General features: G+C 39.0%; 1 protein-coding gene across 4 annotated transcripts in view; it reads right to left on the reverse strand.

Moving 5' to 3' along the window:
* gaa (alpha glucosidase) overlaps positions 1–25670 on the reverse strand; it is a 50904-nt gene that overhangs the window by 9461 nt on the left and 15773 nt on the right. For 3 of the 4 annotated variants that reach the window (XR_009803953.1, XR_009803954.1, XM_061885256.1), the window contains exons 11-16: positions 21838–21955; positions 21620–21753; positions 12285–12436; positions 12052–12200; positions 5018–5159; positions 4824–4922 (exon numbers count right to left, since the gene is read on the reverse strand). Coding sequence is in view for 2 of the 4 variants with exons in the window: in XM_061885256.1 (XP_061741240.1) it covers positions 4824–4922; positions 5018–5159; positions 12052–12200; positions 12285–12436; positions 21620–21753; positions 21838–21955 (794 nt within the window). In the remaining 2 variants the exon portion in view is untranslated. Of the gene's footprint in view, positions 1–4823; positions 4949–5017; positions 5160–12051; positions 12201–12284; positions 12437–21619; positions 21754–21837; positions 21956–25670 lie in introns of all 4 variants that reach the window. The other variant, XM_061885257.1, reaches the window with a different exon arrangement.

Here is a 25670-nt window from a genome sequence, read left to right on the forward strand (position 1 = left end):
ACCCCGGGTCAAACTACGACAAAAACTGCGACTTGTAGTCCGAAAAATACCGTAGCTTGTGTTGAAATCATAAGTTAAGCAGATATTGAAGTATTTTTGATTATTTTATTTTTTTTAGAATTGTATGAATTCATATTTGTTGCATCATTAATGTTTACGTTTGTGCAACAGTACAGTACTGTCAAAATGGAAATAACAAATACATTGAGAAAAACTAAAGTACTTTATTAAAGCATATTATTTGTAGGTTTTCTCGGGCCACATGAAGTGATGTGGCAAGCCAGATCTGGCCCTCGGACCTTAAGTTTGACCTCCGTGCAGTGAAGGGAGTTTGGGAGCAAAAACAAACAAAACTGTGTCTTTAAGAAAATACTGAAAAAACAGTTTCAGTGTGCTCCGGGCTTTCAGTTCAAATGTCACTCCAACTGTAAGTCAAGACAACCGGAAGAACCAGTTTTATCCTTTCAGCACCAATTATTGAGTAATAACAGATTCCACCTAACACAACACACAGTTACTGTACCAAAAATGATTGCATTTACATTAAATCGTTTAAATATTTTTTTCTAAAGACATGCACCTGGGGATAGGTTGATTGGCAACACTAAATTGTCCCTAGTGTGTGAATGTTGTCTGTCTGTGTTGGCCCTGTGATGAGGTGGCGACTTGTCCAGTGTACATTCAGTCCAGGGACTGAATCCCTTTGGGACAGAGGACCCCACTGAATTTCTAGCATTTTATTCTTTCTTTATTATTATTCCGCAGCTTTGAGCTGTAATTTGACTCTCTTAACATGCTTCAAAACACACCAAATTTGACACACACATCAGGACTGGCGAACATTGTGATTTAATCAAAAAACCTAACCCCAAAACAAAAAATTGCGCTCTAGCGTCCCCTAGGAAGAAAACACAGACAAAACTGCCTGTAACTTCCAGTAGGAATGTTGTAGCAACATGAAACAAAACCCTCTATGTAGGTCTCACTTAGACCTAGATATCATACACTGACATTCTTCAGCAAAAATCAACAGGAAGTTTGCAATTTCCCCTTCAAAACAAAAGTTCTGTAAAAACACTCACCTTTGCCTCTTTGAGCTGTAATTTGACCGCCTTAGCATGCTTCAAAACTCACCAAACTGGACACACACATCAGGACTGGCGGAAATTGCGATCTAATCAAAAAAACCTAACCCCAAAACTCAAAAATGCGCTCTAGCGCCCCCTAGGAATAAAACACAGACAAAATTCCCTGTAACTCCAGTAGGAATGTCATAGGGACATCAAACAAAAACCTCTATGTAGGTCTCACTTAGGCCTACATTTCATATATTGACAACCCCCAGCAAAAATCAACAAGAAGTTGGCAATTCCCCCTTCAAAACAAAAGTTTTGTAAAAACCGGTCACCTTTTTTCAAACATTATCTCCTCTGAGCGCGTTTGTTGTGTCGACTTCAAACTGCCACAGGAGAGAGATTGAACCCTTCTGATTAAAAGTTGATGAAAGAGTTTTAATTACTGCTACGGTTTCGATTTTATCAGCCTTTAAAGAACCGCTGCGCTGAAAACCATTTCAAAGATGGCCGCCGTGCGCAGACACCATGATGGAGACTTTTTTTTTCCTCTCTTTTTTTTCCGTACCGTCTGCTGCTGGTGCGCATGCACCAGCATTCATGAGGGAGGGGGTGTGATCTTCTATACCAAGATGGCTGCCAGGTGCCGTAGCTTAGCCGGTATGTTTTAAAGTTTTCGTTTGCCTGCATATCGTAAAAACAACCGTCCAACATTTTACAACTAATTGTAAACTAATAGGTGCCGACCATCAGGGCCGAGTTGCAACGAGAGAGTGTGTCGATGTTAAGATATAAATGGGTTGTACTTGTATAGCTTTTCTACCTTCAAGGTACTCAAAGCACTTTGACACTACTTCCACATTCACACACACATTCACACACTGATGGAGGGAGCTGCCATGCAAGGCGCCAACCAGCACCCATCAGGAGCAAGGGTGAAGTGTCTTGCTCAGGACACAACGGACGTGACGAGGTTGGTTCTAGGTGGGATTTGAACCAGTGACCCTCGGGTTGCGCACGGCCACTCTCCCACTGCGCCACGCCGTCAATAATAATAGTAATAGTAAACATAGCATTTTCAACAGGGCCCTTGCAGTGCTTGCTCTGCTGCTCAGGCCATAATTAACATGTGTCATACTCTTAAAGGGGAACATTATCACAATTTCAAAAGGGTTAAAAACAATAAAAATCAGTTCCCAGTGGCTTGTTTTATTTTTTGACGTTTTTTTCACAATTTTACACCTCCCGGAATATCCCTAAAAAAAGCTTTAAAGTTCTTGATTTTCGCTATTTGCCATGCGACTATCCATTTCCCTGTGACGTCATACAGTGCTGCCAATACAAACAACATGGCGGTTAGCACAGCAAGATATAGCGACATTAGCTCGGATTTCAGCGGCTTAAGCGATTCAACAGATTACGCATGTATTGAAACAGATGGTCGGAGTATTGAGGCAGATAGCGAAAACGAAATTGAAGAAGAAATTGAAGCTATTGAGTGAATAGCTATTGACGCTATTCGGCCATAGCGTGGGTGTACCTAATGAAGTGGCTGCCTTATTAGCATCGCCGGTAAAATGTGCGGACCAAACGATCAGGACTTTCGCATCTTGTGACACTGGAGCAACTTAAATCCATCGATTGGTAAGTGTTTGTTTCGCATTAAATGTGGGTATCTAGTTTCAAATGTACATACAGCTAGCGTAAATAGCATGTTAGCATCGATTAGCGTAGCATGTTAGCATCAATTAGCTGGCAGTCATGCTGCCACCAAATATGTCTGATTAGCACATAAGTCAGGGGTGTCAAACTCAAATACAGAGTGGGCCAAAATTTTAAACCGAACAAAGCCACGGGCCAAGGTTGAACAAATTAACCTTTTAATAGGACCCAAACAAGTTTTGCATTGAATATTGAACAATTACGGCTTATATAACTTTATAGGGACATGCAAAATCGATTTTCAAATAATAATAATAATAAAAAAATATCAATGGCATATGAAATAAAATTTAAATACAAGTTGAATGCCTCTTTTTCGGCGGTAGGGTTGAGGTGGACGGGGTTTGGTGATAGCGGGGGGTGTATATTGTAGCGTCCTGGAAGAGTTTGTGCTGCAAGGAATTCTGGGTATTTCTTCTGTTGTGTTTATGTTGTGTTATGGTGCGGATGTTCTCGCGAAATGTGTCATTCTTTTTTGGTGTGGGTTCACAGTGTGGTGCATGTTTGTAACAGTGTTAAAGTTTTTCATACGGCCACCCTCAGTGTGACCTGTATGGCTGTTGACCAAGTATACGTTGCATTCACTTGTGTGTGTGTATAAGCCGCATATATTATGTGACTGGGCCGGCACGCTGTTTGTATGGAGGAAAAGCGGACGTGGCGACAGGTTGTAGAGGACGCCAAAGGCAGTGCCTTTAAAGCTCACCCCAAATATTGTTGTCCCGGATGAAATTTGGGAGGGGCTCTGAACTTCGGGAGTCTCCTGGGAAAATCGGGAGGGTTGGCAAGTAAGACTATTAGCGGTGAATGTGGTGTTACATCGGCGGGCCAGCTCTAATGTTCATTTGATATTGCCTCAAGGGCCAAGTGAAATTACACGGTGGGCCAAATTTGGCCCGCGGCCCAGAGTTTGACACCCATGAAGTCAACAACATCAACAAAACTCACCTTTGTGATTTTGTTGACTTAATGGTTGCAAATGCATCTGCAGGTTATCCATACATCTCTGTGCCATGTCTGTCATCGCCCGTAAATAGCATGTTAGCATCGATTAGCGTAGCATGTTAGCATCGATTAGCGTAGCATGTTAGCATCGATTAGCTGGCAGTCACGCCGCAACCAAATATGTCTGATTAGCACATAAGTCAACATCAACAAAACTCACCTTTGTGATTTGGTTGACTTAATGGTTGCAAATGCATCTGCAGGTTATCCATACATCTCTGTGCCATGTCTGTCTTAGCATCGCCGGTAAATAGCATGTTAGCATCGATTAGCGTAGCATGTTAGCATCGATTAGCTGGCAGTCAACATCAACAAAACTCACCTTTGTAATTTCATTGACTTAATGGTTGCAAATGCATCTGCAGGTTATCCATACATCTCTGTGCCATGTCTGCTTTAGCACCGCCGGTAAATAGTATGTTAGCATCGATTAGCGTAGCATGTTAGCATCGATTAGCTGGCAGTCAAAATCAACAAAACTCACTTTTGTGATTTGGTTGACTTAATGGTTGCAAATGCATCTGCAGGTTATCCATACATCTCTGTGCCATGTCTGTCTTAGCATCGCCGGTCAAATGTGGAGACACTCTGGTACATTCAATGGGGGTCTGGCGGCAGATTTCTTGCCAGTGGTGCAACTTGAATCCCTCCCTGTTAGTGTTGTTACACCCTCCGACAACACACCCACCAGGCATGATGTCTCCAAGGTTCCAAAAAATAGTCAAAAAAACGGAAACTAACAGAGCTGAGACCCGGTGTTTGTAATGTGAAAATGAAAATGGTGGGTGTGTTACCTCGGTGACGTCACATTCTGACGTCATCGCCTCCAGCGCGATAAACAGAAAGGCGTTTAATTTGCCAAAATTCACCCATTTAGAGTTCGGAAATCGGTTAAAAAAATAGATGGTCTTTTTTCTGCACCATCAAGGTATATATTGACGCTTACATAGGTCTGCTGATAATGTTCCCCTTTAACAGCACCATTACTGTGCAGGAGTGGCTCGCATAGAGTGATGCACTGACCTGCTGGGGGATAATGTGTCCTTCCCTCACGTGGATGTTGATCGTGTCTAAAGGAGCTGACAGAACCAGGAACTGACCTTCGCTATAAAAAGGCTGACCCTAATGAGAGGGTAAATAACAAACAACTGTGACCTTGCATATGATATTTCTGAGAATGTAGGAGATTGAGTGAATTAAAAAAGGGTGCAGCTCACGTTGTGAAGACTGTACCAAGTGCAGGGGGGCAGGTAAGCTAGCACCTCCACAGCACCTTCCTCTAAGACTGGGCTGATGAGCAGGGAACTCCCCCACAGGAACTGTCGGTCAATAATCTGACTGTTGGGGTCAGCGGGAAACCTGAAATGACAAAGATGAGGATACAGCATGACGACGTTTTAGAGCAGGGGTGTCCAAAGTGAGGCCCGGGGGCCATTTCAATCAATCAATCAATGTTTATTTATATAGCCCTCAATCACAAATGTCTCAAAGGACTGCACAAACCACGACGACTACGACATCCTCGGAAGAACCCACATAAGGGGAAGGAAACCTCACATCCAGTGGGACGCCAGTGACAATGCTGACTATGAGAAACCTTGGAGAGGACCTCAGATGTGGGCAACCCCTCCCCCTCTAGGGGACCGAAAGCAATGGATGTCGAGCGGGTCTAACATGATACTGTGAAAGTTTAATCCATAGTGGATCCAACACAGCCGCAAGAGTTCAGTTCAAAGCGGATCCAAGACAGCAGCGAGAGTCCCGTCCACAGGAAACCATCCCAAGCGGAGGCGGATCAGCAGCGTAGAGATGTCCCCAACCGATACACAGGCGAGTGGTCCATCCTGGGTCCCGACTCTGGACAGCCAGTACTTCATCCATGGTCATCGGACCGGACCCCTTCCACAAGGAGAAAAAGAAAAGAAGAAGCAGATCAACTGGTCTAAAAAGGAGGTCTATTTAAAGGCTAGAGTATACAGATGAGTTTTAAGGTGAGACTTAAATGCTTCTACTGAGGTGGCATCTCGAACTGTTACCGGGAGGGCATTCCAGAGTACTGGAGCCCGAAATGAAAACGCTCTATAGCCGGCAGACTTTTTTTGGGCTTTGGGAATCACTAATAAGCCGGAGTCTTTTGAAGGCAGATTTCTTGCCGGGACATATGGTACAATACAATCGGCAAGATAGGATGGAGCTAGACCGTGTAGTATTTTATACGTAAGTAGTAAAACCTTAAAGTCACATCTTAAGTGCACAGGAAGCCAGTGCAGGTGAGCCAGTACAGGTATATATATATGTATATCTGTATATAAAGGTATATAGAGTATAGGTATATATGTATGTATATAAAGGTATATACAGTATAGGTATATATGTATGTATATATGTATATAAAGGTATATACAGTATAGGTATATATGTATGTATATATGTATATAAAGGTATATACAGTATAGGTATATATGTATGTATATATGTATATAAAGGTATATACAGTATAGGTATATATGTATGTATATATGTATATAAAGGTATATACAGTATAGGTATATACGCATGTATATATGTATATAAAGGTATATACAGTATAGGTATATACGTATGTATATATGTATATAAAGGTATATACAGTATAGGTATATATGTATGTATATATGTATATAAAGGTATATACAGTATAGGTATATATGTATGTAAAGGTATATACAGTACAGGCGTAATGTGATCAAACTTTCTTGTTCTTGTCAAAAGTCTAGCATCCACATTTTGTACCAACTGTAATCTTTTAATGCTAGACATGGGGAGACCCCAAAATAATACGTTACAGTAATCGAGGTGAGACGTAACAAACGCATGGATAATGATCTCACCGTCTTTAGTGGACAAAATGGAGCGAATTTTAGCGATATTACGGAGATGAAAGAAGGCCGTTTTAGTAACGCTTTTAATGTGTGACTCAAAGGAGAGAGTTGGGTCGAAGATAACACCCAGATTCTTTACCGAGTCACCTTGTTTAATTGTCAAATATTAAAGTTGTATTATTAAATAGAGGTCGGTGTCTAGCAGGACCGATAATCAGCATTTCCGTTTTTTTGGCGTTGAGTTGCAAAAAGTTAGCGGACATCCATTGTTTAATTTCATTAAGACACGCCTCCAACTGACTACAATCCGGCGTGTTGGTCAGCTTTAGTGTCATGTAGAGTTGGGTGTCATGTTGGTCAGCTTTAGTGTCATGTAGAGTTGGGTGTCATGTTGGTCAGCTTTAGTGGCATGTAGAGTTGGGTGTCATGTTGGTCAGCTTTAGTGTCATGTAGAGTTGGGTGTCATGTTGGTCAGCTTTAGTGTCATGTAGAGTTGGGTGTCATGTTGGTCAGCTTTAGTGTCATGTAGAGTTGGGTGTCATGTTGGTCAGCTTTAGTGTCATGTAGAGTTGGGTGTCATGTTGGTCAGCTTTAGTGTCATGTAGAGTTGGGTGTCATGTTGGTCAGCTTTAGTGGCATGTAGAGTTGGGTGTCATGTTGGTCAGCTTTAGTGTCATGTAGAGTTGGGTGTCATGTTGGTCAGCTTTAGTGTCATGTAGAGTTGGGTGTCATGTTGGTCAGCTTTAGGGGCATGTAGAGTTGGGTGTCATCAGCATAACAGTGAAAGCTAACACCGTATTTGCGTATGATGTCACCTAGCGGCAGCATGTAGATGCTGAAGAGTGCAGGGCCAAGGACCGAACCCTGGGGAACTCCACACGTTACCTTAACATAATAACCTTAACTTGCAGGCCTGAAGCTAATTGTTTACCGGCCGCCACACATTCTGGAAATGTTCATGTAAAAATAAAAAAAGACATTAAAAAGAGTGGAATGAGGTTAAATGTAACTAGAAAAAGTTGCAATGTTGACACAAAGTTTTTTTTCTTTTTGTTTATCTTTATTTTTCTTTTGCCATTGTTCAAAAAAAATGTTTAAAAAAAATCTGTATTATAATGAATTATTGACAAAATAACATAAAACAAACACAATAATAGTTCAAACTTCAAATCGACAGATATATCTGAAGTTGATCTCATAACTTAAGTGTTGAAAGTAAAAAAAATTTTTTTTATAAAAATGTATCAATTTATGAGTGGGGGACCATTTGGATCTCAAAGATATTTAGTGGGATTTTATTTATCTTTTCTCTTTTATAACTCAAAAATAATAATGAGTTAAAATCGATGGTGTCCTGCATTATTGATCTTTTTAGGGCTCCTATTACTTCACATCAAACTTTGCTTTTTGTATGTTTTGGGTGGTGGGAGAAATACTGCATATTTCAGTTTTACTATGAAAAGCAAAGTTGTCTTTGACAGAAAATATTTTTTTTTTTTTACTTTATATCAACCTGAAGTTGATATAGAGCAGGGGTCACCAACACGGTGCCCGTAAGGACCAGATGAGTCGCCCGCTGGCTTGTTCTAAAAATAGCTCAAATAGCAGCACTTACCAGTGAGCTGCCTCTATTTTTTAAATTGTATTTATTTACTAGCAAGCTGGTCTCGCTTTGCTGGACATTTTTAATTCTAAGAGAGACAAAACTCAAATAGAATTTGAAAATCCAAGAAAATATTTGAAAGACTTGGTCTTCACTTGTTGAAATAAATTCATTTATTTTTTGACTTTGCTTCTTATAACTTTCAGAAAGACAATTTTAGAGAAAAAATACAACCTTAAAAATTATTTTAGGATTTTTAAACACATATACCTTTTTACCTTTTAAATTCCTTCCTCTTCTTTCCTGACAATTTAAATCAATGTTCAGGTATTTTATTTTTTTTATTGTAAAGAATAATAAATACATTTGGATTTAATTCTTCATTTTAGCTTCTGTTTTTTCGATGATGAATATTTGTGAAATATTTCTTCAAACTTATTATGATTAAAATTAAAAAAAATAATTTTGGCAAATCTAGAAAATCTGTAGAATCAAATTTAAATCTTATTTCAAAGTCTTTTGAATTTCTTTTAAATTTTTTGTTCTGGAAAATCTAGAAGAAATAATGATTTGTCTTTGTTAGAAATATAGCTTGGTCCAATTTGTTATATATTCTAACAAAGTGCAGATTGGATTTTAACCTATTTAAAACATGTCATCAAAATTCCAAAATTAATCTTAATCAGGAAAAATGACTAATGATGTTCCATAAATTCTTTTTTGAATTTTTTTCAAAAAGATTCGAATTAGCTAGTTTTTGTATTAATTTTTTTCAGTTGAATTTTGAATTTTAAAGAGTCGAAATTGAAGATAAACTATGTTTTAAAATTTTATTTGAATTTTTTCGTCTTTTCTCCTATTTTAAACTGTTCAATTAAGTGTGTTTTTTTTCATCATTTATTCTCTTATGTTTAAAGTTAAAGAAAAATATTCTGGCAAATCTAGAAAATCTGGAGAATCAAATTTAAATCTTATTTCAAATACTTTTGAAATTATTTGAACATTTTTATTGTGGAAAATCTAGAAGAAATAATGATTTGTCTTTGTTAGAAATATAGCTTGGTCCAATTTGTTATATATTCTAACAAAGTGCAGATTGGATTTTAACCTATTTAAAACATGTCATCAAAATTCTAAAATTAATCTTAATCAGGAAAAATTACTAATGATGTTCCACAAACTCTTTTTTTAATTTTTTCAAAAAGATTCAAATTAGCTAGTTTTTCTCTTCATTTTTTTCGGTTGAATTTTGAATTTTAAAGAGTCGAAATTGAAGATAAACTATGTTTCAAAATTTAATTTGCATTTTTTTCGTGTTTTCTCCTCTTTTAAACCGTTCAATTAAGTGCTTTTTTCATCATTTATTCTCTACAAAAAACCTTCCGTAAAAGGAAAAAAAATGTGCGACGGAATGACAGACAGAAATACCCTTTTTTTCTATATATATATAGATTTTTTTTATTAAAGGTAAATTGAGCAAATTGGCTATTTCTGGCAACTTATTTAAGTGTGTATCAAACTGGTACCCCTTTGCTTTAATCAGTACCCGAGAAGTAGCTCTTGCTTTCAAAAAGGTTGCTGACCCCTGATATAAAGATTTAGTGTAAACGTTAAATAAAAATTGAAAAAAAAAGATAATTTGCCTTGTTTTTAACATTTTAATGACTGAGACTCTTTATGGTCCCCGGGAGCCTTAAAAGTAAAAACAAATAAATGAATAAAAAAATCCATATATTTTGTTATGGTTTGAAAATGAAAAATATCAAAATGGCCCCCGCATGGTTTATTTTTCCGTATGCGGCCCTTAGTGGAAAAAGTTTGGAGACCCTTGTTTTAGAGAGAGGTGTTAAAAATTAGTTAGGAGTTTCCCTCATTTTTGTTGTTGTACCGACTTGGACATTGTCTGGACTGGACCTGGTTTTAAAAACCTTTAGACAAGTCTAATTTCATTAACAACCTGGTCTGGTGAAGATAAGGTTATTTTTTTTATTTTAATTTTTTTTTTTTTTTTAATAAAATCAAATGAGATTTAAAAAAAAAAAGAAGGAAAAAAATGACATTTTCTTGGATAAAAAAGAAAGTAAAATCACATAAAACAATTATATTAAAAATAGTAATTAATAATAGTGTTAGTGGAGCGGCGACACACACAATCATGTGTGTTTCAGGGACTGTGTCCCTTGCAGACTGTCTTATATATGTTGTGGGAACCAGAATTTTGGTAGCAGAAAGAAACAACCCTTTTTTGTGTGAGTGGGTGTGGGTGGGGGAGGGAGGGGTTTTCTTTGGGGGGTTGATGTACTAATGGAAAGTGTAGCTTGTGTATTTTTATGTTGATTTAATAATTTTAAAAAAATAAAATAAAAATAAAATAAAATTAAAACTACAAGCAGCGTTGGTCGGGTCCGCCTTTGGCTGCTGCCCCCGAGACCCACGGCCGGATAAGCGTTAGAAGACGCCTTGGAGCCACTATTTTGAGAATCTAATGCATTGTGAAAGTAATGCAGTTGTTGTATTGAAGTGAAAATATCAAACTTCCTGTTGATTTTTGCTAAAGTAAGTTAATTATTAAAATGTAGGTCTAAGTGAGACCTACATAGTGTTTTTTGTTTCATGTCTCTCTGACATTCCTACAAGCAGTTTTGTCTGTGTTTTCTTCTTAGGAGCAGTATGTCCGTGTTGTATTCTTAGGGGGGCGGTAGAGAGCAATTTTGAGTTTTGAGGTTAGGTTTTTTTCATCAGATCGCAATTTTTGCCAGACCTGATGTGTGTGTCAAGTTTGGTGAGTTTAGAAGCATTTTAAGGGGGTCAAATAACAGCTCAAAGAGGCAAAAAATACATTTTTTCGGAGACTTTGCACAGGGGTTCTTTGAAGGCGCGTAAAATCAAAACCTGAGAACTTATCAAAACTCTGTTCAATACTTTTAATCAGAAGGGTTCAATCTCTCTCCTGTGCGAGTTTGAAGCCAAACAACAAACGCACTCAGAGGAGATAATGTTTGAAGAAAGGTGACCGATTTTACAAAACTTTTGTTTTGAAGGGGGGATTCCAAACTTCCTGTTGATTTCTGTTGGGGGTTGTCAATCTAGAAAATGTAGGTCTAGGCAAGACCTACATAGAGGTTTTTGTTTCATGTCTCTCCGACATTCTTACCGGAAGTTACAAGCAGTTTTGTCTGTGTTTTCTTCCTAGGAGCAGTTTTTTCAGTGTTTTATTCAAAAATAGCGCTAGAGCGCAATTTTGAGTTTTGGGGTTTGGTTTTTTCATTAGATCGCAATAATCGCCAGTCCTTATGTGTGCGCCAAGTTTGGTGACTTTTGAAGCATTTTAAAGGGGTCAAATTACAGCGCAAAGAGGCAAAAATTGCATTTTTTGCGAAAATTTTATTTTGAAGGGGTTTTTGCCAACTTCCTGTAGATTTTTGCTGAAAGAAGTGAGTGTATGAAAATTGGGTCTAAGTCAGACCTACATAGGAGTTTTTGTTTCATGTCGCTATGACATTCCTAACAGAAGTTACATGCAGTTTTGTCTGTAATTTTTTACTAGGGGGTGCTAGAGCGCAATTTTCATTTTGGGGGATTGGTTGCTTAATATGTTGGGAAGGTTTGCTATACCGACGTGTGTGTCAAATTTGGTGAGTTTTGAAGCATGTTAAGGGGGTCAAATTACAGCGAGTAGGTTTGGAATAATAATAAAACACAGCAGTTTCAATAGGGTCCTTGGCCCATGGCAAAGGACCCTAATAAATTAAAAAAAATAAATAAAAAATGAGTTAGGATGACATACTCCATGAAAAGAGGCCTGGCCACTGCGTCTCCAGAGGTGTGTGCATGATGGAAGAGTGTGTAGAGAAACGGAAGGAGGGAGTAACGAAGGTTTAATGCAATTCGCATGGCTGCCTGGGCCTTCTGTCCAAACACATACGGCTCCTGAGACTTCACGGAGACACACAAAGACATTAGACATTCATATTATGTCAGGCAAATATGGAAGTGTGTGTGTGTGTGTGTGTGTCTCACAGCATATTGCCTGTCATTGTGGTTCCTCATGAATGGGTAGAAGGCTCCAAGCTGCATCCATCGTGTGCACAACTCCTCCGTGGTGTTGCCTTGGAAGCCACAGATGTCTGCACCCACCAGAGGGGCCCCCAATAAACTGAACCCCAGCACAGCTACAGGAACACAAGCACACACTGTAAGTCCATACAGTTAAAACAAAACTGTCTACAAACCCTGTTTCCATATGAGTTGGGAAATGGTGTTAGATGTAAATATAAACAGAATACAATGATTTGCAAATCCTTTTCAAGCCATATTCAGTCAAACTGATAAACATTTTTTTTTTTGCAAATAATCATTAACTTTAGAATTTGATGCCAGCAACATGTGACAAAGAAGTTGAGAAAGGTGGCAATAAATACTGATAAAGTTGAGGAATGCTCATCAAACACTTATTGGGAACATCCCACAGGTGTGCAGGCTAATTGGGAACAGGTGGGTGCCATGATTGGCTATAAAAACAGCTTCCCAAAGAATGCTCAGTCTTTCACAAGAAAGGATGGGGCGAGGTACACCCCTTTGTCCACAACTGCGTGAGCAAATAGTCAAACAGTTTAAGAACAACCTTTCTCAAAGTGACATTGCAAGAAATTTAGGGATTTCAACATCTACGCTCCATAATATCATCAAAAGGTTCAGAGAATCTGGAGAAATCACTCCACGTAAGCAGCATGGCCGGAAACCAACATTGAATGACCGTGATCTTCCATCCCTCAGACGGCACTGTATCAAAAACCGACATCAATCTCTAAAGGATATCACCACATGGGCTCAGGAACACTTCAGAAAACCACTGTCACTAAATACATTTTGTCGCTACATCTGTAAGTGCAAGTTAAAGCTCTACTATGCAAAGCGAAAGCCATTTATCAACAACATCCAGAAACGCGGCCAGCTTCTCTGGGCCCGAGATCATCTAAGGTGGACTGATGCAAAGTGGAAAAAATGTTCTGTGGTCTGACGAGTCCACATTTCCACCATCCAGACTGTTATCGACGCATAGTGTAAAAGCCAGCATGTGTGATGGTATGGGGGTGCATTAGTGCCCAAGGCATGGGTAACTTACACATCTGTGAAGGCACCATTAATGCTGAAAGGTACGTACAGGTTTTGGAACAACATATGTTGTCATCTAAGCGTCGTCTTTTTCATGGACGCCCCTGCTTATTTCAGCAAGACAATGCCAAGCCACATTCAGCACGTGTTACAACAGCGTGGCTTCGTAGTAAAAGAGTGCGGGTACTTTCCTGGCCCGCCTGCAGTCCAGACCTGTCTCCCATGGAAAATGTGTGGTGCATTATGAAGCGTAAAATAGGACAGCGGAGACCCCGGACTGTTGAAGGACTGAAGCTCTACATAAAACAAGAATGGGAAAGAATTCCACTTTCAAAGCTTCAACAATTAGTTTCCTCAGTTCCCAAACGTTTATTGAGTGTTGTTAAAAGAAAAGGTGATGTAACACAGTGGTGAACATGCCCTTTCCCAACTACTTTGGCACGTGTTGCAGCCATGAAATTCTAAGTTAATTATTATTTGAAAAAAAAAATAAAGTTTATGTTGTCTTTGTAGTGCATTCAACTAAATATGGGTTGAAAATGATTTCCAAATCATTGTATTCCGTTTATATTTACATCTAACACAATTTCCCAACTGGGTTTTGATCTAAATTTCTTATTTTTTTTAACTTTCTATTTAAAAAAAAAAATGTTTATACTTTGTAGCACTTTGAGATTTTAACAAATGTAAAGTGCATTCCAAATGTAATTCATTATTATTTTATTATTAAAGAGAACAAGTGTGATGATAACCGTAGAACAGGTGATAAAATGTCAGGATGGCAGCTCGGTGCAATAAATAAATAGATAGAAAGTACTTTATTTATTCCTTTAGGAGAGGTCCTTCAGGAAAATAAAAATGATGAGCACAATATAGCATTCAAGCCTCATTTACTGGACAAATATGCCTCAAACATCTAACTGTTTTGCTTTTTCTGATGATGCCACCATGGAAAGGTAACAGCGATGCCAAAGAGGAAAAAATGAGATGGAAAGTGTTGCCAAATAGGAAAGGGACAGACTGCTTAGCACAACATAGGTGAAACTATTCATTATCATCAAAAAAAGATACATACAATTATTTGACCAAGGAGATGCTAACTTACAGTAAAGGCCAAAAGTTTGGACACGCCTTCTCATTCAATGCCTTTTCTTTATTTTCATGACTATTTACATTGTTGGGCAGCACGGTGGTACAGGGGTTAATGCATGTGCCTCACAATACGAAGGTCCAGAGTAGTCCTGAGTTCAATCCCAGGCTCGGGATCTTTCTGTGTGGAGTTTGCATGTTCTCCCTGTGAGTGCGTGGGTTCCCTCCGGGTACTCCAGCTTCCTCCCACCTCCAAAGACATGCACCTGGGGATAGGCCCCTCCCACCTCCAAAGACATGCACCTGGGGATAGGCCCCTCCCACCTCCAAAGACATGCACCTGGGGATAGGCCCCTCCCACCTCCAAAGACATGCACCTGGGAATAGGCCCCTCCCACCTCCAAAGACATGCACCTGGGGATAGGCCCCTCCCACTTCCAAAGACATGCAACTGGGGATAGGCCCCTCCCACCTCCAAACACATGCACCTGGGGATAGGCCCCTCCCACCTCCAAAGACATGCACCTGGGGATAGGCCCCTCCCACCTCCAAAGACATGCACCTGGGGATAGGCCCCTCCCACCTCCAAAGACATTCACCTGGGGATAGGCCCCTCCCACCTCCAAGGACATGCACCTGGGGATAGGCCCCTGCCACCTCCAAAGACATGCACCTGGGGATAGGCCCCTCCCACCTCCAAAGACATGCACCTGGGGATAGGCCCCTCCCACTTCCAAAGACATGCACCTGGGGATAGGCCCCTCCCACTTCCAAAGACATGCAACTGGGGATAGGCCCCTCCCACCTCCAAATACATGCACCTGTGGATAGGCCCCTCCCACTTCCAAAGACATGCACCTGGGGATAGGCCCCTCCCACCTCCAAAGACATGCACCTGGGGATAGGCCCCTCCCACCTCCAAAGACATGCACCTGGGGATAGGTTGATTGGCAACACTAAATGGTCCCTAGTGTGTGAATGTTGTCTGTCTATCTGTGTTGGCCCTGTGATGAGGTGGCAACTTGTCCAGGGTGTACCCCGCCTTCTGCCCGAATGCACCCCCCGCGACCCCAAACAGGGACAAGCGGTAGAAAATGGATTTACATTGTAGATTGTCACATGAAAACTATGAATGAACACATGTGGAGTTATGTACTTAACAAAAAAAAAAAGGTGAAATAACTAAAGACATGTTTTATGTTCTGCTTTCTTCAAAATAACCACCCTTTGCTCCAAATACTGTTTTTTTGCACACTCTTGACATTCTCTCATGAGCTTCAAGAGGTACTCACCTGAAATGGTTTTCACTTCACAGGTGTGCTTGACCTCACCCATGACATCACCAAATGAATCACGAGCGTGGCGCACACGCTGCTGCTCACTGCTCCCCTCACCCCCCAGGGGGTGAACTTGGGAATGGGTCCAATGTAGACGACAAATTCCACCACACCTAGTGTGTGTGTGTGTGTGTGTGTGTGTGTGTGTGTGTGTGACAATTATTGGAACTTTAACTTTGAAGCTCAAGGAGAGAATACCAAGAGTGTGCAAAAGCAGTATTTGGAGCAAAGGGTGGCTATTTTGAAGAAACTCCAATACAAAACATGTTTTCAGTTATTTCACTTTTTTTTTTTCTTAAGTACATAAGTCCTCATGTGTTCCTTTATAGTTTTGATGTGACAATCTACAATGTAAATAGTCATGGAAATAAAAGAAAAAGCATTGAATGAGGAGAAGGTGTGTCCAAACTGTACATTAGCATCTCCTTGGTCGATATAAGGTAGTTTAACTCGATTTGAATTTCATTCAGTTTACACAAGAGCTCTGTCTTGTTTAACTTTCACTTAGTTTACACAGGAGCTGTGCCTCATCTGTGTTTCATTTACATCAGGGGTGTCAAACTCAAATACAGAGTGGGCCAACATTTTAAACTGAACAAAGCCACGTGCCGAGGTTGAACAAATGAACCTTTTAATAGGACCCCAACAAGTTTTGCATTGAATATTGAACAAGCGAGGCTTATATAACTTTATAGTGACATGCAACATCCACTTTCAAATAATAATAATAATTTAAAAATAGCAATGGCATATCAAATCAAATTTAAATACAAATTGAATGCCTCTTTTCTATTCGCAGCCTTCTTGGGTAAGTATCAAAATAAACTTTTCCCACAGGCTAATAATACATTTTTATATTGTAGCGTCCAGGAAGAGGTAGTGCTGCAAGGGTTTCTGTGTATTTGTTCTGTTGTGTTACAGTGCGGATGTTCTCCCGTTTAAAAACCTTTTTAAATCATTTATCATTAGTAAATATAAGAAAGAAGAGCAAACATTGTTTTAGAAAGACAATAATATATAATATGTATATAAATACAATTTATGATTTCATAATTATACATATAGGTTATATTAAAATGTATATATTACCACTTTATATGGAATTTAAATAAATTGTGTATATATATATATGTATATATATATATATATAAGTGTACAAATGTATATGTTTGATTTAAATGTTAAACTGTGTATATGAGACGTGTGCTACATATATGTTGCTTATATATTGTTTAAAAAAAAAGTAATATAAGTGAAGCATGTTTTAGATTTTATATATTTTGAACCTTGTTCTTGTTGTGATGGGGTAGGTTTATATAAGCCTTGCTTCAACCTACACCCTTTCGGCTCAATCATTGCTCAAATGAGTGTTTTTTTGTTGTTGTTGTTTTTTTTTTTTGTTCTTTGTTTTATGTGAAGATTGCCGAAATAAATAAATAAAATAAATGAATGTATTAACGTGGACCCCGACTTATTTATTTTTTTAAATTAATTTATTTTTTTTTTTTTAAATGTTCTCCCGAAATTTGCTTGTCATTCTCGTTTAGTGTTGGTTCACAGTGTGGCGCATATTTGTAACAGTCTTAAAGTTGTTGTTAGAATAATTATGTATATATTATCACACTAACTTTAGAATGCTTAAAGTCTGTTGCTTTAGTTATTAGCTATTGTGCTCAAGTTAGACTTTTTTTCTAATCTATGCAAGGACAAAACTTCTTGTCTGAGCGGTGGCCTCAGCCACATGATGTTAGTTTTGGCTCACTGGCCGCCAAGGACTTCGGAGACTCCGGCATGGATGGGATGACAGCACACAGACGAGACAGAGACCTCAAGGATCTCAATGAAGATAAGATGACAACACGCGGACGAACTTGGCGACAAGGCAAAATCACATTCCGTCACGTACTATGTGTCCTGGTCCTGCTTTGCATAATACATGTGACCACTCCTTTTAGAGGCAGCTTCAGTGATGTTGACTATGGAACTCTGAATAAAAAGGAGAACGCGGCAACTGGACCTTAGTCACAGTCTCGCCCTACGCTCTAAGTGTGCAGTGCCCGCGTTCTCATCATTAGCCCTATTTAACTCTGTGTCTGCTTGATTCCTTGCTTCTTGTTTGATTGATAAATGTCACCAGTTTTTGAACCTGACAGTTGTTTACACGGCCACCCTCAGTGTGACCTGTATGGCTGTTGACCAAGCTTGCATTGCATTAGCGTGTGTGTGTGTGTGTGTGTGTGTGTGTGTGTGTGTGTGTGTGTGTGTGTGTTTGTGTGTGTGTAAAAGCCACATATATCATGTGACTAGGCCGGCACGCTGTTTTTACGTAGGAAAAGCGGACGTGACGAAAGGTTTTAGAGGACGCTTGAGGCAGTACGCCCCCAATATTGTTGTCCAGGTGAGAATCGGGAAAAATTTGGGAGAATTGTTGCTCCCTGTGATTTTCGTGAGGGGCACTAAAATTTGGGAGTCTCTTTGGAAAATCGGGGGGGGGCGCAAATAAAAATACACGGCGGGCCAGAGTTTGACATCCATGATTTAGATTATACAAGAGCCTTAACGAGGAACTCCACACTTTTGCCATTTTGTTTTTCCACAATAATAAATAATCGACATCAATTAAGAGTTCCAAAGTTCCATTTATAAAGTTTTAAGGGTATCGGTTGGGTAGTGTTTGAGTTCTGCTAATAAAATACCATCCTAGTTCACAGGAATACACAAAAAACACACAATTAGTTTGGTGAAAAAAAACCTCATAAGCAACAATCAATGAAGTACTATCTATCTAACCACTCATTTTTGGCAATGGTCTTAAAAAAAGAGTGAAAACAAGTACTAATTTCTAGAGATGTCCGATAATATCGGACTGCCAATATTATCGGCCGATAAATGCTTTAAAATGTAATATCGGAAATTATCGGTATCAGTTTTAAAAACGTCAAATATATGACTTTTTAAAACACCGAAGTACAGAACGCCAATTAACCTTAAAGGCACTGCCTTTGCTTGCCGGCCCAGTCACAAAATATCTACAGCTTTACACACACACAAGTGAATGCAAGCCATACTTAGTCAACAGCCATACAGGTCACACTGAGGGTGGCCGTATAAACAACTTTACCTACTGTTACAAATATGCACCACACTGTGAACCCACACCAAACAACAACAACAAACACATTTCGGGAGAACATCCGCACCGTAACACAATAAAAACACAGCAGAACAAATACCCAGAGCCCCTTGCAGCACTAAATCTCCCAGGGAGAGCATGTCCCAAATTCCAAGTTGCTGTTATGAGGCATGTTAAAAAAAAATAATGCACTTTGTGACTTCAATAATAAATATGGCAGTGCCATGTTGGCATTTTTTTTCCATAACTTCAGTTGATTTATTTTGGAAAACCTTTGTTACATTGCTTAATGCATCCAGCGGGGCATCACAACAAAATGAGGCATAATAATGTGTTCATTCCACCACTGTATATATCGGTATCGGTTGATATCGGAATTGGTAATTAAAAGTTGGACAATATCTGACATCTCTACTAATTTCCCCTTTTTAGGTGTTTCAGTCCTGCAAGCATTCAGGACAAGTCGTGCAGTGGCACTACACCTCAAGGACTTGTGACAACAGAATCTAATTAGGTACAACAGGGGTGTCCAAACTTTTTCCACTGAGGGCCGCACATGGAAAAATTAAAGCATGCGGGGGCCATTTTGATGTTTTAACAAAATATATGGAGTTTTTAAAAATGTATTTTACTTTTAGGGTTTCCAGGGACCATGAAGTGTGTCAGTTATTAAAATGTTAAAAATAAGTCAAATTTTGTATTATTATTTTGTATTTTAACGCTTACAGTAAACCTCTATCAACTTAAAAAAAAAAAAAAGGTTTTATGGCTTTTCTGTCAAAAACATCTTTGTTTTTTTAATAGTAAAACTGAAATATGCAGTATTTAGTCATTAGAGCCCTAAAAGATCAATTATGCAGGGCACCATTGATTTTAATTATTTAATATTTTTGAGTAATCACGGTGAAAAGATAAATAAAATACCACTAAGTAAATTTGGAATTCAGAAAGGTGCCCCACTCAGAAAGTGATATATTTTTATCAGGGTTTTTTTTTTTTCCAACACTTAAGTTACCAGATCAACTTCAGATATATCTGTCAATTTTAGGTTTAAACTATTAGTTTGTTTGTTTTATGCTCTTTTGTCAAAGAAAATGTTTACGTTTTTATATGGCAACTGCACAATATATGCAATATTTACAACATAAAACATTTTAAAGTGAAATATTTGAACTAATTGGAGATTTGAAAATAATTCATTATAACATGGATATTTTGTCATCATTTTATTTTTTTTTTGGAGCAGTATAGCTCGATTGGTAGAGCGGCCGTGCCAGCAACTTGAGGGTTGCAGGTTCAATCCCTGCTTGTGCCATCCTAGTCACTGCCGTTGTGTCCTTGGGCAAGACACTTTACCCACCTGCTCCCAGTGCCACCCACACTGCTTTAAATGTAACTTAGATATTGGGTTTCACTATGTAAAGCGCTTTGAGTCACTAGAGAAAAGCGCTATATAAATATAATTCACTTCACTTTGATCAAAACTGCTTCGAGGAAGAAAACACAGACACAACTGCTTGTAACTTCCAGTAGGAATGCCGGAAAGACATGAAACAAAAACTTCTATGTAGGTCTCACTTAGACCTACATTTAGATGATTGAAATCCTTCGGCAAAAATCAACAGGAAGTTAAAAATTACCCCTTCAAAATAAAAGTTTTGTAAAAACCCGTCACCTTTTTCAAACGTAAACTCCTCCGAGTGCGTTTGCAGTTTTGGCTTCAAACTCGCACAGGAGAGAGATTGAACCCTTTTGATTAAAACTATCCAACAAAGTTTTGATTACTGCTCCGGTTTTGATTTTACGCGCCTTCAAAGAACCCCTGCGCAAAGTTTCCTAAAAAATGTCATTTTTGCCTCTTTGAGCTGTAATTTGACCCCCTTAAAATGCTTCAAAGTGCAAGTTAAAGCTCTACTATGCAAAGCGAAAGCCATTTATCAACAACATCCAGAAACGCCGATCTGTAATTTGACCCCCTTAACATGCTTCAAAATTCACCAAATTTTACACACACATCAGGACTGGCGAAAATTGCCATCTAATAAAAAACCAAACCCCAAAAGTCAAAATTGCGCTCTAGCGCCCCCTAGGAAAAAAACAGACAAAACAGCTTGTAATTTCTGTTAGGAATGTCGTAGAGACATGAAACAAAGACTTCTATGTAGGTCTGACTTAGACCAGGGCTTGGCAGCGGCCAAAGGCGGACCCGGCCAATGCTGCTTGCAGCTTTAATTGATTGATTGAAACTTGTAGTTAGTAGATTGCACAGTACAGTACATATTCTGTACAATTGACCATTAATTGGTAACACCCGAAAAAGTTTTTCGACTTGTTTAAGTCGAATTAATTCATGGTAAAGATGGTTTTTACAAGGTAAAATAAAGACAAAAGAAAAGAAAAACAGCCCGCATGGCAGCTTTGTGTCAACATTGCAACTTTTTCTCGATATATTTCACCTCATTCCAATATTTTTAATGTTCTTTTTTTATTTTTGCTATAGCATTTCCAGAATGTGAGGGGGCTGGTAAACAATTAGCTTCGGGCCGCACTTTGGACACCGCTGAGGTAAAAGGTCCACATACTTGCATTTATTTTGTGTGGACCAGACAAAGAGTCATGTCCTCGTAATAAAAGGCGGGACGTCAAACGTTTGAAAAGACAACAAACACACACATCCTTACAAGGGATGGAGTATCGAAGCTGCTCCCAGTCGCTCCTGACGTCTCCAGTCCACACTCCGGAGAAGCGTCCGATGCTCGGGAAGGAGGAGCGAGACAGGACAAATGGCCTCTTCCGTCGTACTTTGACAAGAGCACTGCGGATGACCACCACCTCTAAACTATTATCCACAGAAATAAACTGGATTGTGCTGAGACTTTATTTACCTGATCCTACATACCTATAAGTGGCGAAGGCTTCAGTCAGTCCGTACATATTGTGCAGATTGTAGTGAGTGGACAACTTTTGCTGAGCCGACATACAAAGAGTCCCTGAGTTTAAGCGACCTCCGATGACCCCTGTTTGTCAGCCACACATCGAAGGCGTTAATAAATGCATACATTTTAAGGCTGGAAATTTGATAAACATTGCAAAGCACATTCATCTCAATAATTGCATTTAGTTGGAATTGGGTTATGTACATCTGTTAAAAGCAGGGGCGTCACTAGACCTAATACTGTACTGGGGCACACCTGGGGCACACCTGGGGCACAAATAATTCATGTGAGCGTGCAAAGCAAAAACATTTTTAGCACTTAATACATAAATAGTGCTTTAAACTATGAAATCCTATCAGATGATGTTGTATGGATCTTTGATGAACCACCTGAAATTAACTCATGCATTTGACCTACTTGTGCACTTTTTGACTCCAGACTTCTAAACTGCTACTGGTAAAAGCAAAAAGGAAGAGCAATGAATCTTTTTGAAATATATATTGCAGTAATCATCTGCAAATTTAACATCTACAAAAGTAAAACCAACAATAAAGCACCCCTACATCTCTGGGTTCTTTTATATTATTTAATTTCCATTTATGGCAATGTGGCTAATCCTATTTCAGATACACAAAACGATCAAATATACACAAAACAATAAAGCCACAGTAGTAGAATAAATGAACAACTGTTGTGTGTTCAGGGAATCATTTTCTGAGAAGTAAACTGTAACGTCTCCTTTTCATTTTTGCAAAGTGGTCAATCACTCTGGACAGACATGGAAATATTACAGTAACTGTTATACAGTTGACCAGTGGTTCCCAACTGCTGGCTCCTCACATAAAAGTGGATTGTGGGTCATTTTCAGTCACATGTGTGCATGAAAAAAAAAAAGTTTAGGGAGAAAAAAATCAAATTGTGGCAACAAAACCAGATATTTTTAGCCATTTTTTCAGTGATTATTAGTGAGTATTTTAGCAAAAGGCAAAGCGACTAACAAGTTGGAGGAGGACTCAGGACAGACATGGAAATATATTTAAAAAATATCTAAATGGGGAAACAAAACCCGATATTTTCAGCCATCTTTCTGAAAACAAATACAGAAATGTTACTATTTTTTCTGGAAACAAAACCAGGTACTTTAGCTGTAGCCATTTTTCTGGTGACAAAACAAGATTATTTTAGTCAAAGTCACACCGATTAACAAGACAAGTCTACTGGGCTATTTTTCTGTGAAATAAACTTGAATGATTTAAAAACTGGCTCACGACTTGATATGGAAAAATGTTTTTCTTCCTGAAGATAAAACATTTGAGAAGCACTCAACTCACACATGCTGACTCCAAATCATCATTGATGCAGAAGCAGCAGACAATAACCAACATGATGTTTCATGTTCATTGGAAATTCCCCCGACAGCTCGTACAGCAAATGAATATGTTTGTCTTGATACAAGGAATAATGTTAGCTAACTTAGCATCAACTTAAGACAATGATGTTGCCTAGCTAGCTAGGACTTCACTTACATCTCTCATTCCTGCTGCTTCTTCTCTGCTGCGGGCGAATAACTTTCTGATATCCATCTAGGAGTTACAGTTTGAGTCAAATCAAAATAATCTAATTAACAAATTGTTGTTGGCTAACGTTACCTACCTCACGCAGTGATTCGCAGCCCCTCTCTCTCTCTCTCTCAACCGAAGTCTCGACCCACACGTGAATAAATTACCATATTAATTAGCCAAAAGGGAATAAGCGGTAGAAAATGGATGGATGGATGGATTAATTAGCCATGTGCTCATTGTTAGTGGAGTGAATACAGTAGCAATCAATTACCATACTAAGTAGTATGTGCGCTGTTGTCTATGTTATGTAGACTTAAAACTCTGAAGCGTTTTTTTTTTTTTATTGGTGAAATTTTTACTGGGGCACTGCAGATCAACAGTGGGGCACGTGCCCCAGTGAAATATGTCTGGCGACGCCCCTGGTTAAAAGCCTCATATATTGTTGGTAATAATGCACAGGAAATGACCATTTAAGGCAAAAGTGATGCCGGCAAGTACAAACCCCAAAACGCTGTGTAAATGGTAAATAAAAAGAGAATACAATGATTTGCTAATCCTTTTTAACTTATATTCAATTGAATAGACTGCAAAAACAAGATATTTCATGTTCAAACTGGTAAACTTTGTTATTTTTTGCAAATATTAGCTCCTTTGGAATTTGATGCCTGAAACAGGTTTCAAAAAAGCTGGCATGAGTGGCAAAAAACACTGAGAAAGTTGAGGAATGCTCATCAAACACTTATTTGGAGCATCCGACAAGCTACCTGGGAACAGGTGGGTGCCATGATTGGGTATAAAAAGCAGCTTCCAGGAAATGCTCAGTCATTCTGAAACAGGGACGGGGGTCACCACTTTGTGCGTAGGCAAATTGTCGAACAGTTTAAGAACGAGTTATTTAAAAAGGAATTTAGGGATTTCACCATCTACAGTCCGTAATATCATCAAAAGGTTCAGAGAATCTGGAGAAATCACTGCACGTAAGCGATGATACTACGGACCTTCCATCCCTCAGGCAGTACTGCATCAAAAAGCGACATCAGTGTGTAAAGGATATCACCACATGGGCTCAGGAACACTTCAAAAATCCACTGTCAGTTGTAAATGTTCTGTTTTTGCATTGCGCATTTTTAGCCACTCTTTTAGTGTTTTTACGGTACCTCCCAGCATGCATTGCTCTATGCGCGGGCTCCGGTTGGAGATCGGTTAATGAGAACGGCGGTGGCCAGTTTGTTATGGTGTTTCTTGAATTTACACTGAGTAAAATATACTTCTACAAAGAAGAACGTTGTCGTCATTGAGTTATCAGTAACTACAGTTGGTCGCTACATCTGTAAGTGCAATTTAAAACTCTATTATCATCATCATCATCATCATCATCATCAATCTTTATTGCAGACCTTAAGATCCATTAAACGTATAAAAAACACAATACAAAACACTAAAACTTTAAAAAACAAAACACTAAAAAGAAACATAAAGCCCAAATGTCAGTTTGTAACATACAAACATGTGTGCCAATGGTTCCACAGTCCAGATGAGTAGCTAACAGAACTGCAGCCAGGGTTCGTTAACACGTTAACGTGACAATAAGGAGTTTTAACGCAAAAACAAACAAGTTCGCTTTCATTTCATTGCCTAGAGAAGTTTTTACTATGCAAAGCCAAACCCTTTTATCAACAACACCCAGAAACGCCGACGGCTTTTCTGGGCCTGAGCTCATCTAAGATGGACTAATGCAAAGTGGAAAAATAGTATGTGGTCTGACGAGTCCACATTTCAAATGGTTTTTTGAAATGTGGACGTTGTGTCCTCCGGAACAAAGAGGAAAAGAACCATCCGGACTGTTATAGGCGCAAAGTGTAAAAATCAGCATCTTTGATGGTATGGGGGTGTATTAGTGCCCAAGGCATGGGTAACTTACACATCTGTGAAGGTACCATTCATGCTGAAAAGTACATAAAGGTTTTGGAGCAACATATGTTGCCATCTAAGCAACGTTATCAGGGACGCCCCTGCTTATTTCATCAGGACAATGCCAATCCACGTGTTACAACAGCGTGGCTTCATAGTAAAAGAAAGCGGGTACTAGACTGGCCTGCCTATAGTCCAGACCTCTCTCCCATTGAAAATGTGTGAAGTCTAAAATCGCACAAGAGGACTGTTAAACAACTTAAGCGAGAATGGGAAAGAATTCCTCTTCAAAAATGTGTCTCCTCAGTTCCCAAACCTTTACT

The sequence above is a fragment of the Nerophis ophidion genome, linkage group LG23 (assembly GCF_033978795.1).
Source record: "Nerophis ophidion isolate RoL-2023_Sa linkage group LG23, RoL_Noph_v1.0, whole genome shotgun sequence".
Classification (NCBI taxonomy): Eukaryota; Metazoa; Chordata; class Actinopteri; order Syngnathiformes; family Syngnathidae; genus Nerophis; species Nerophis ophidion.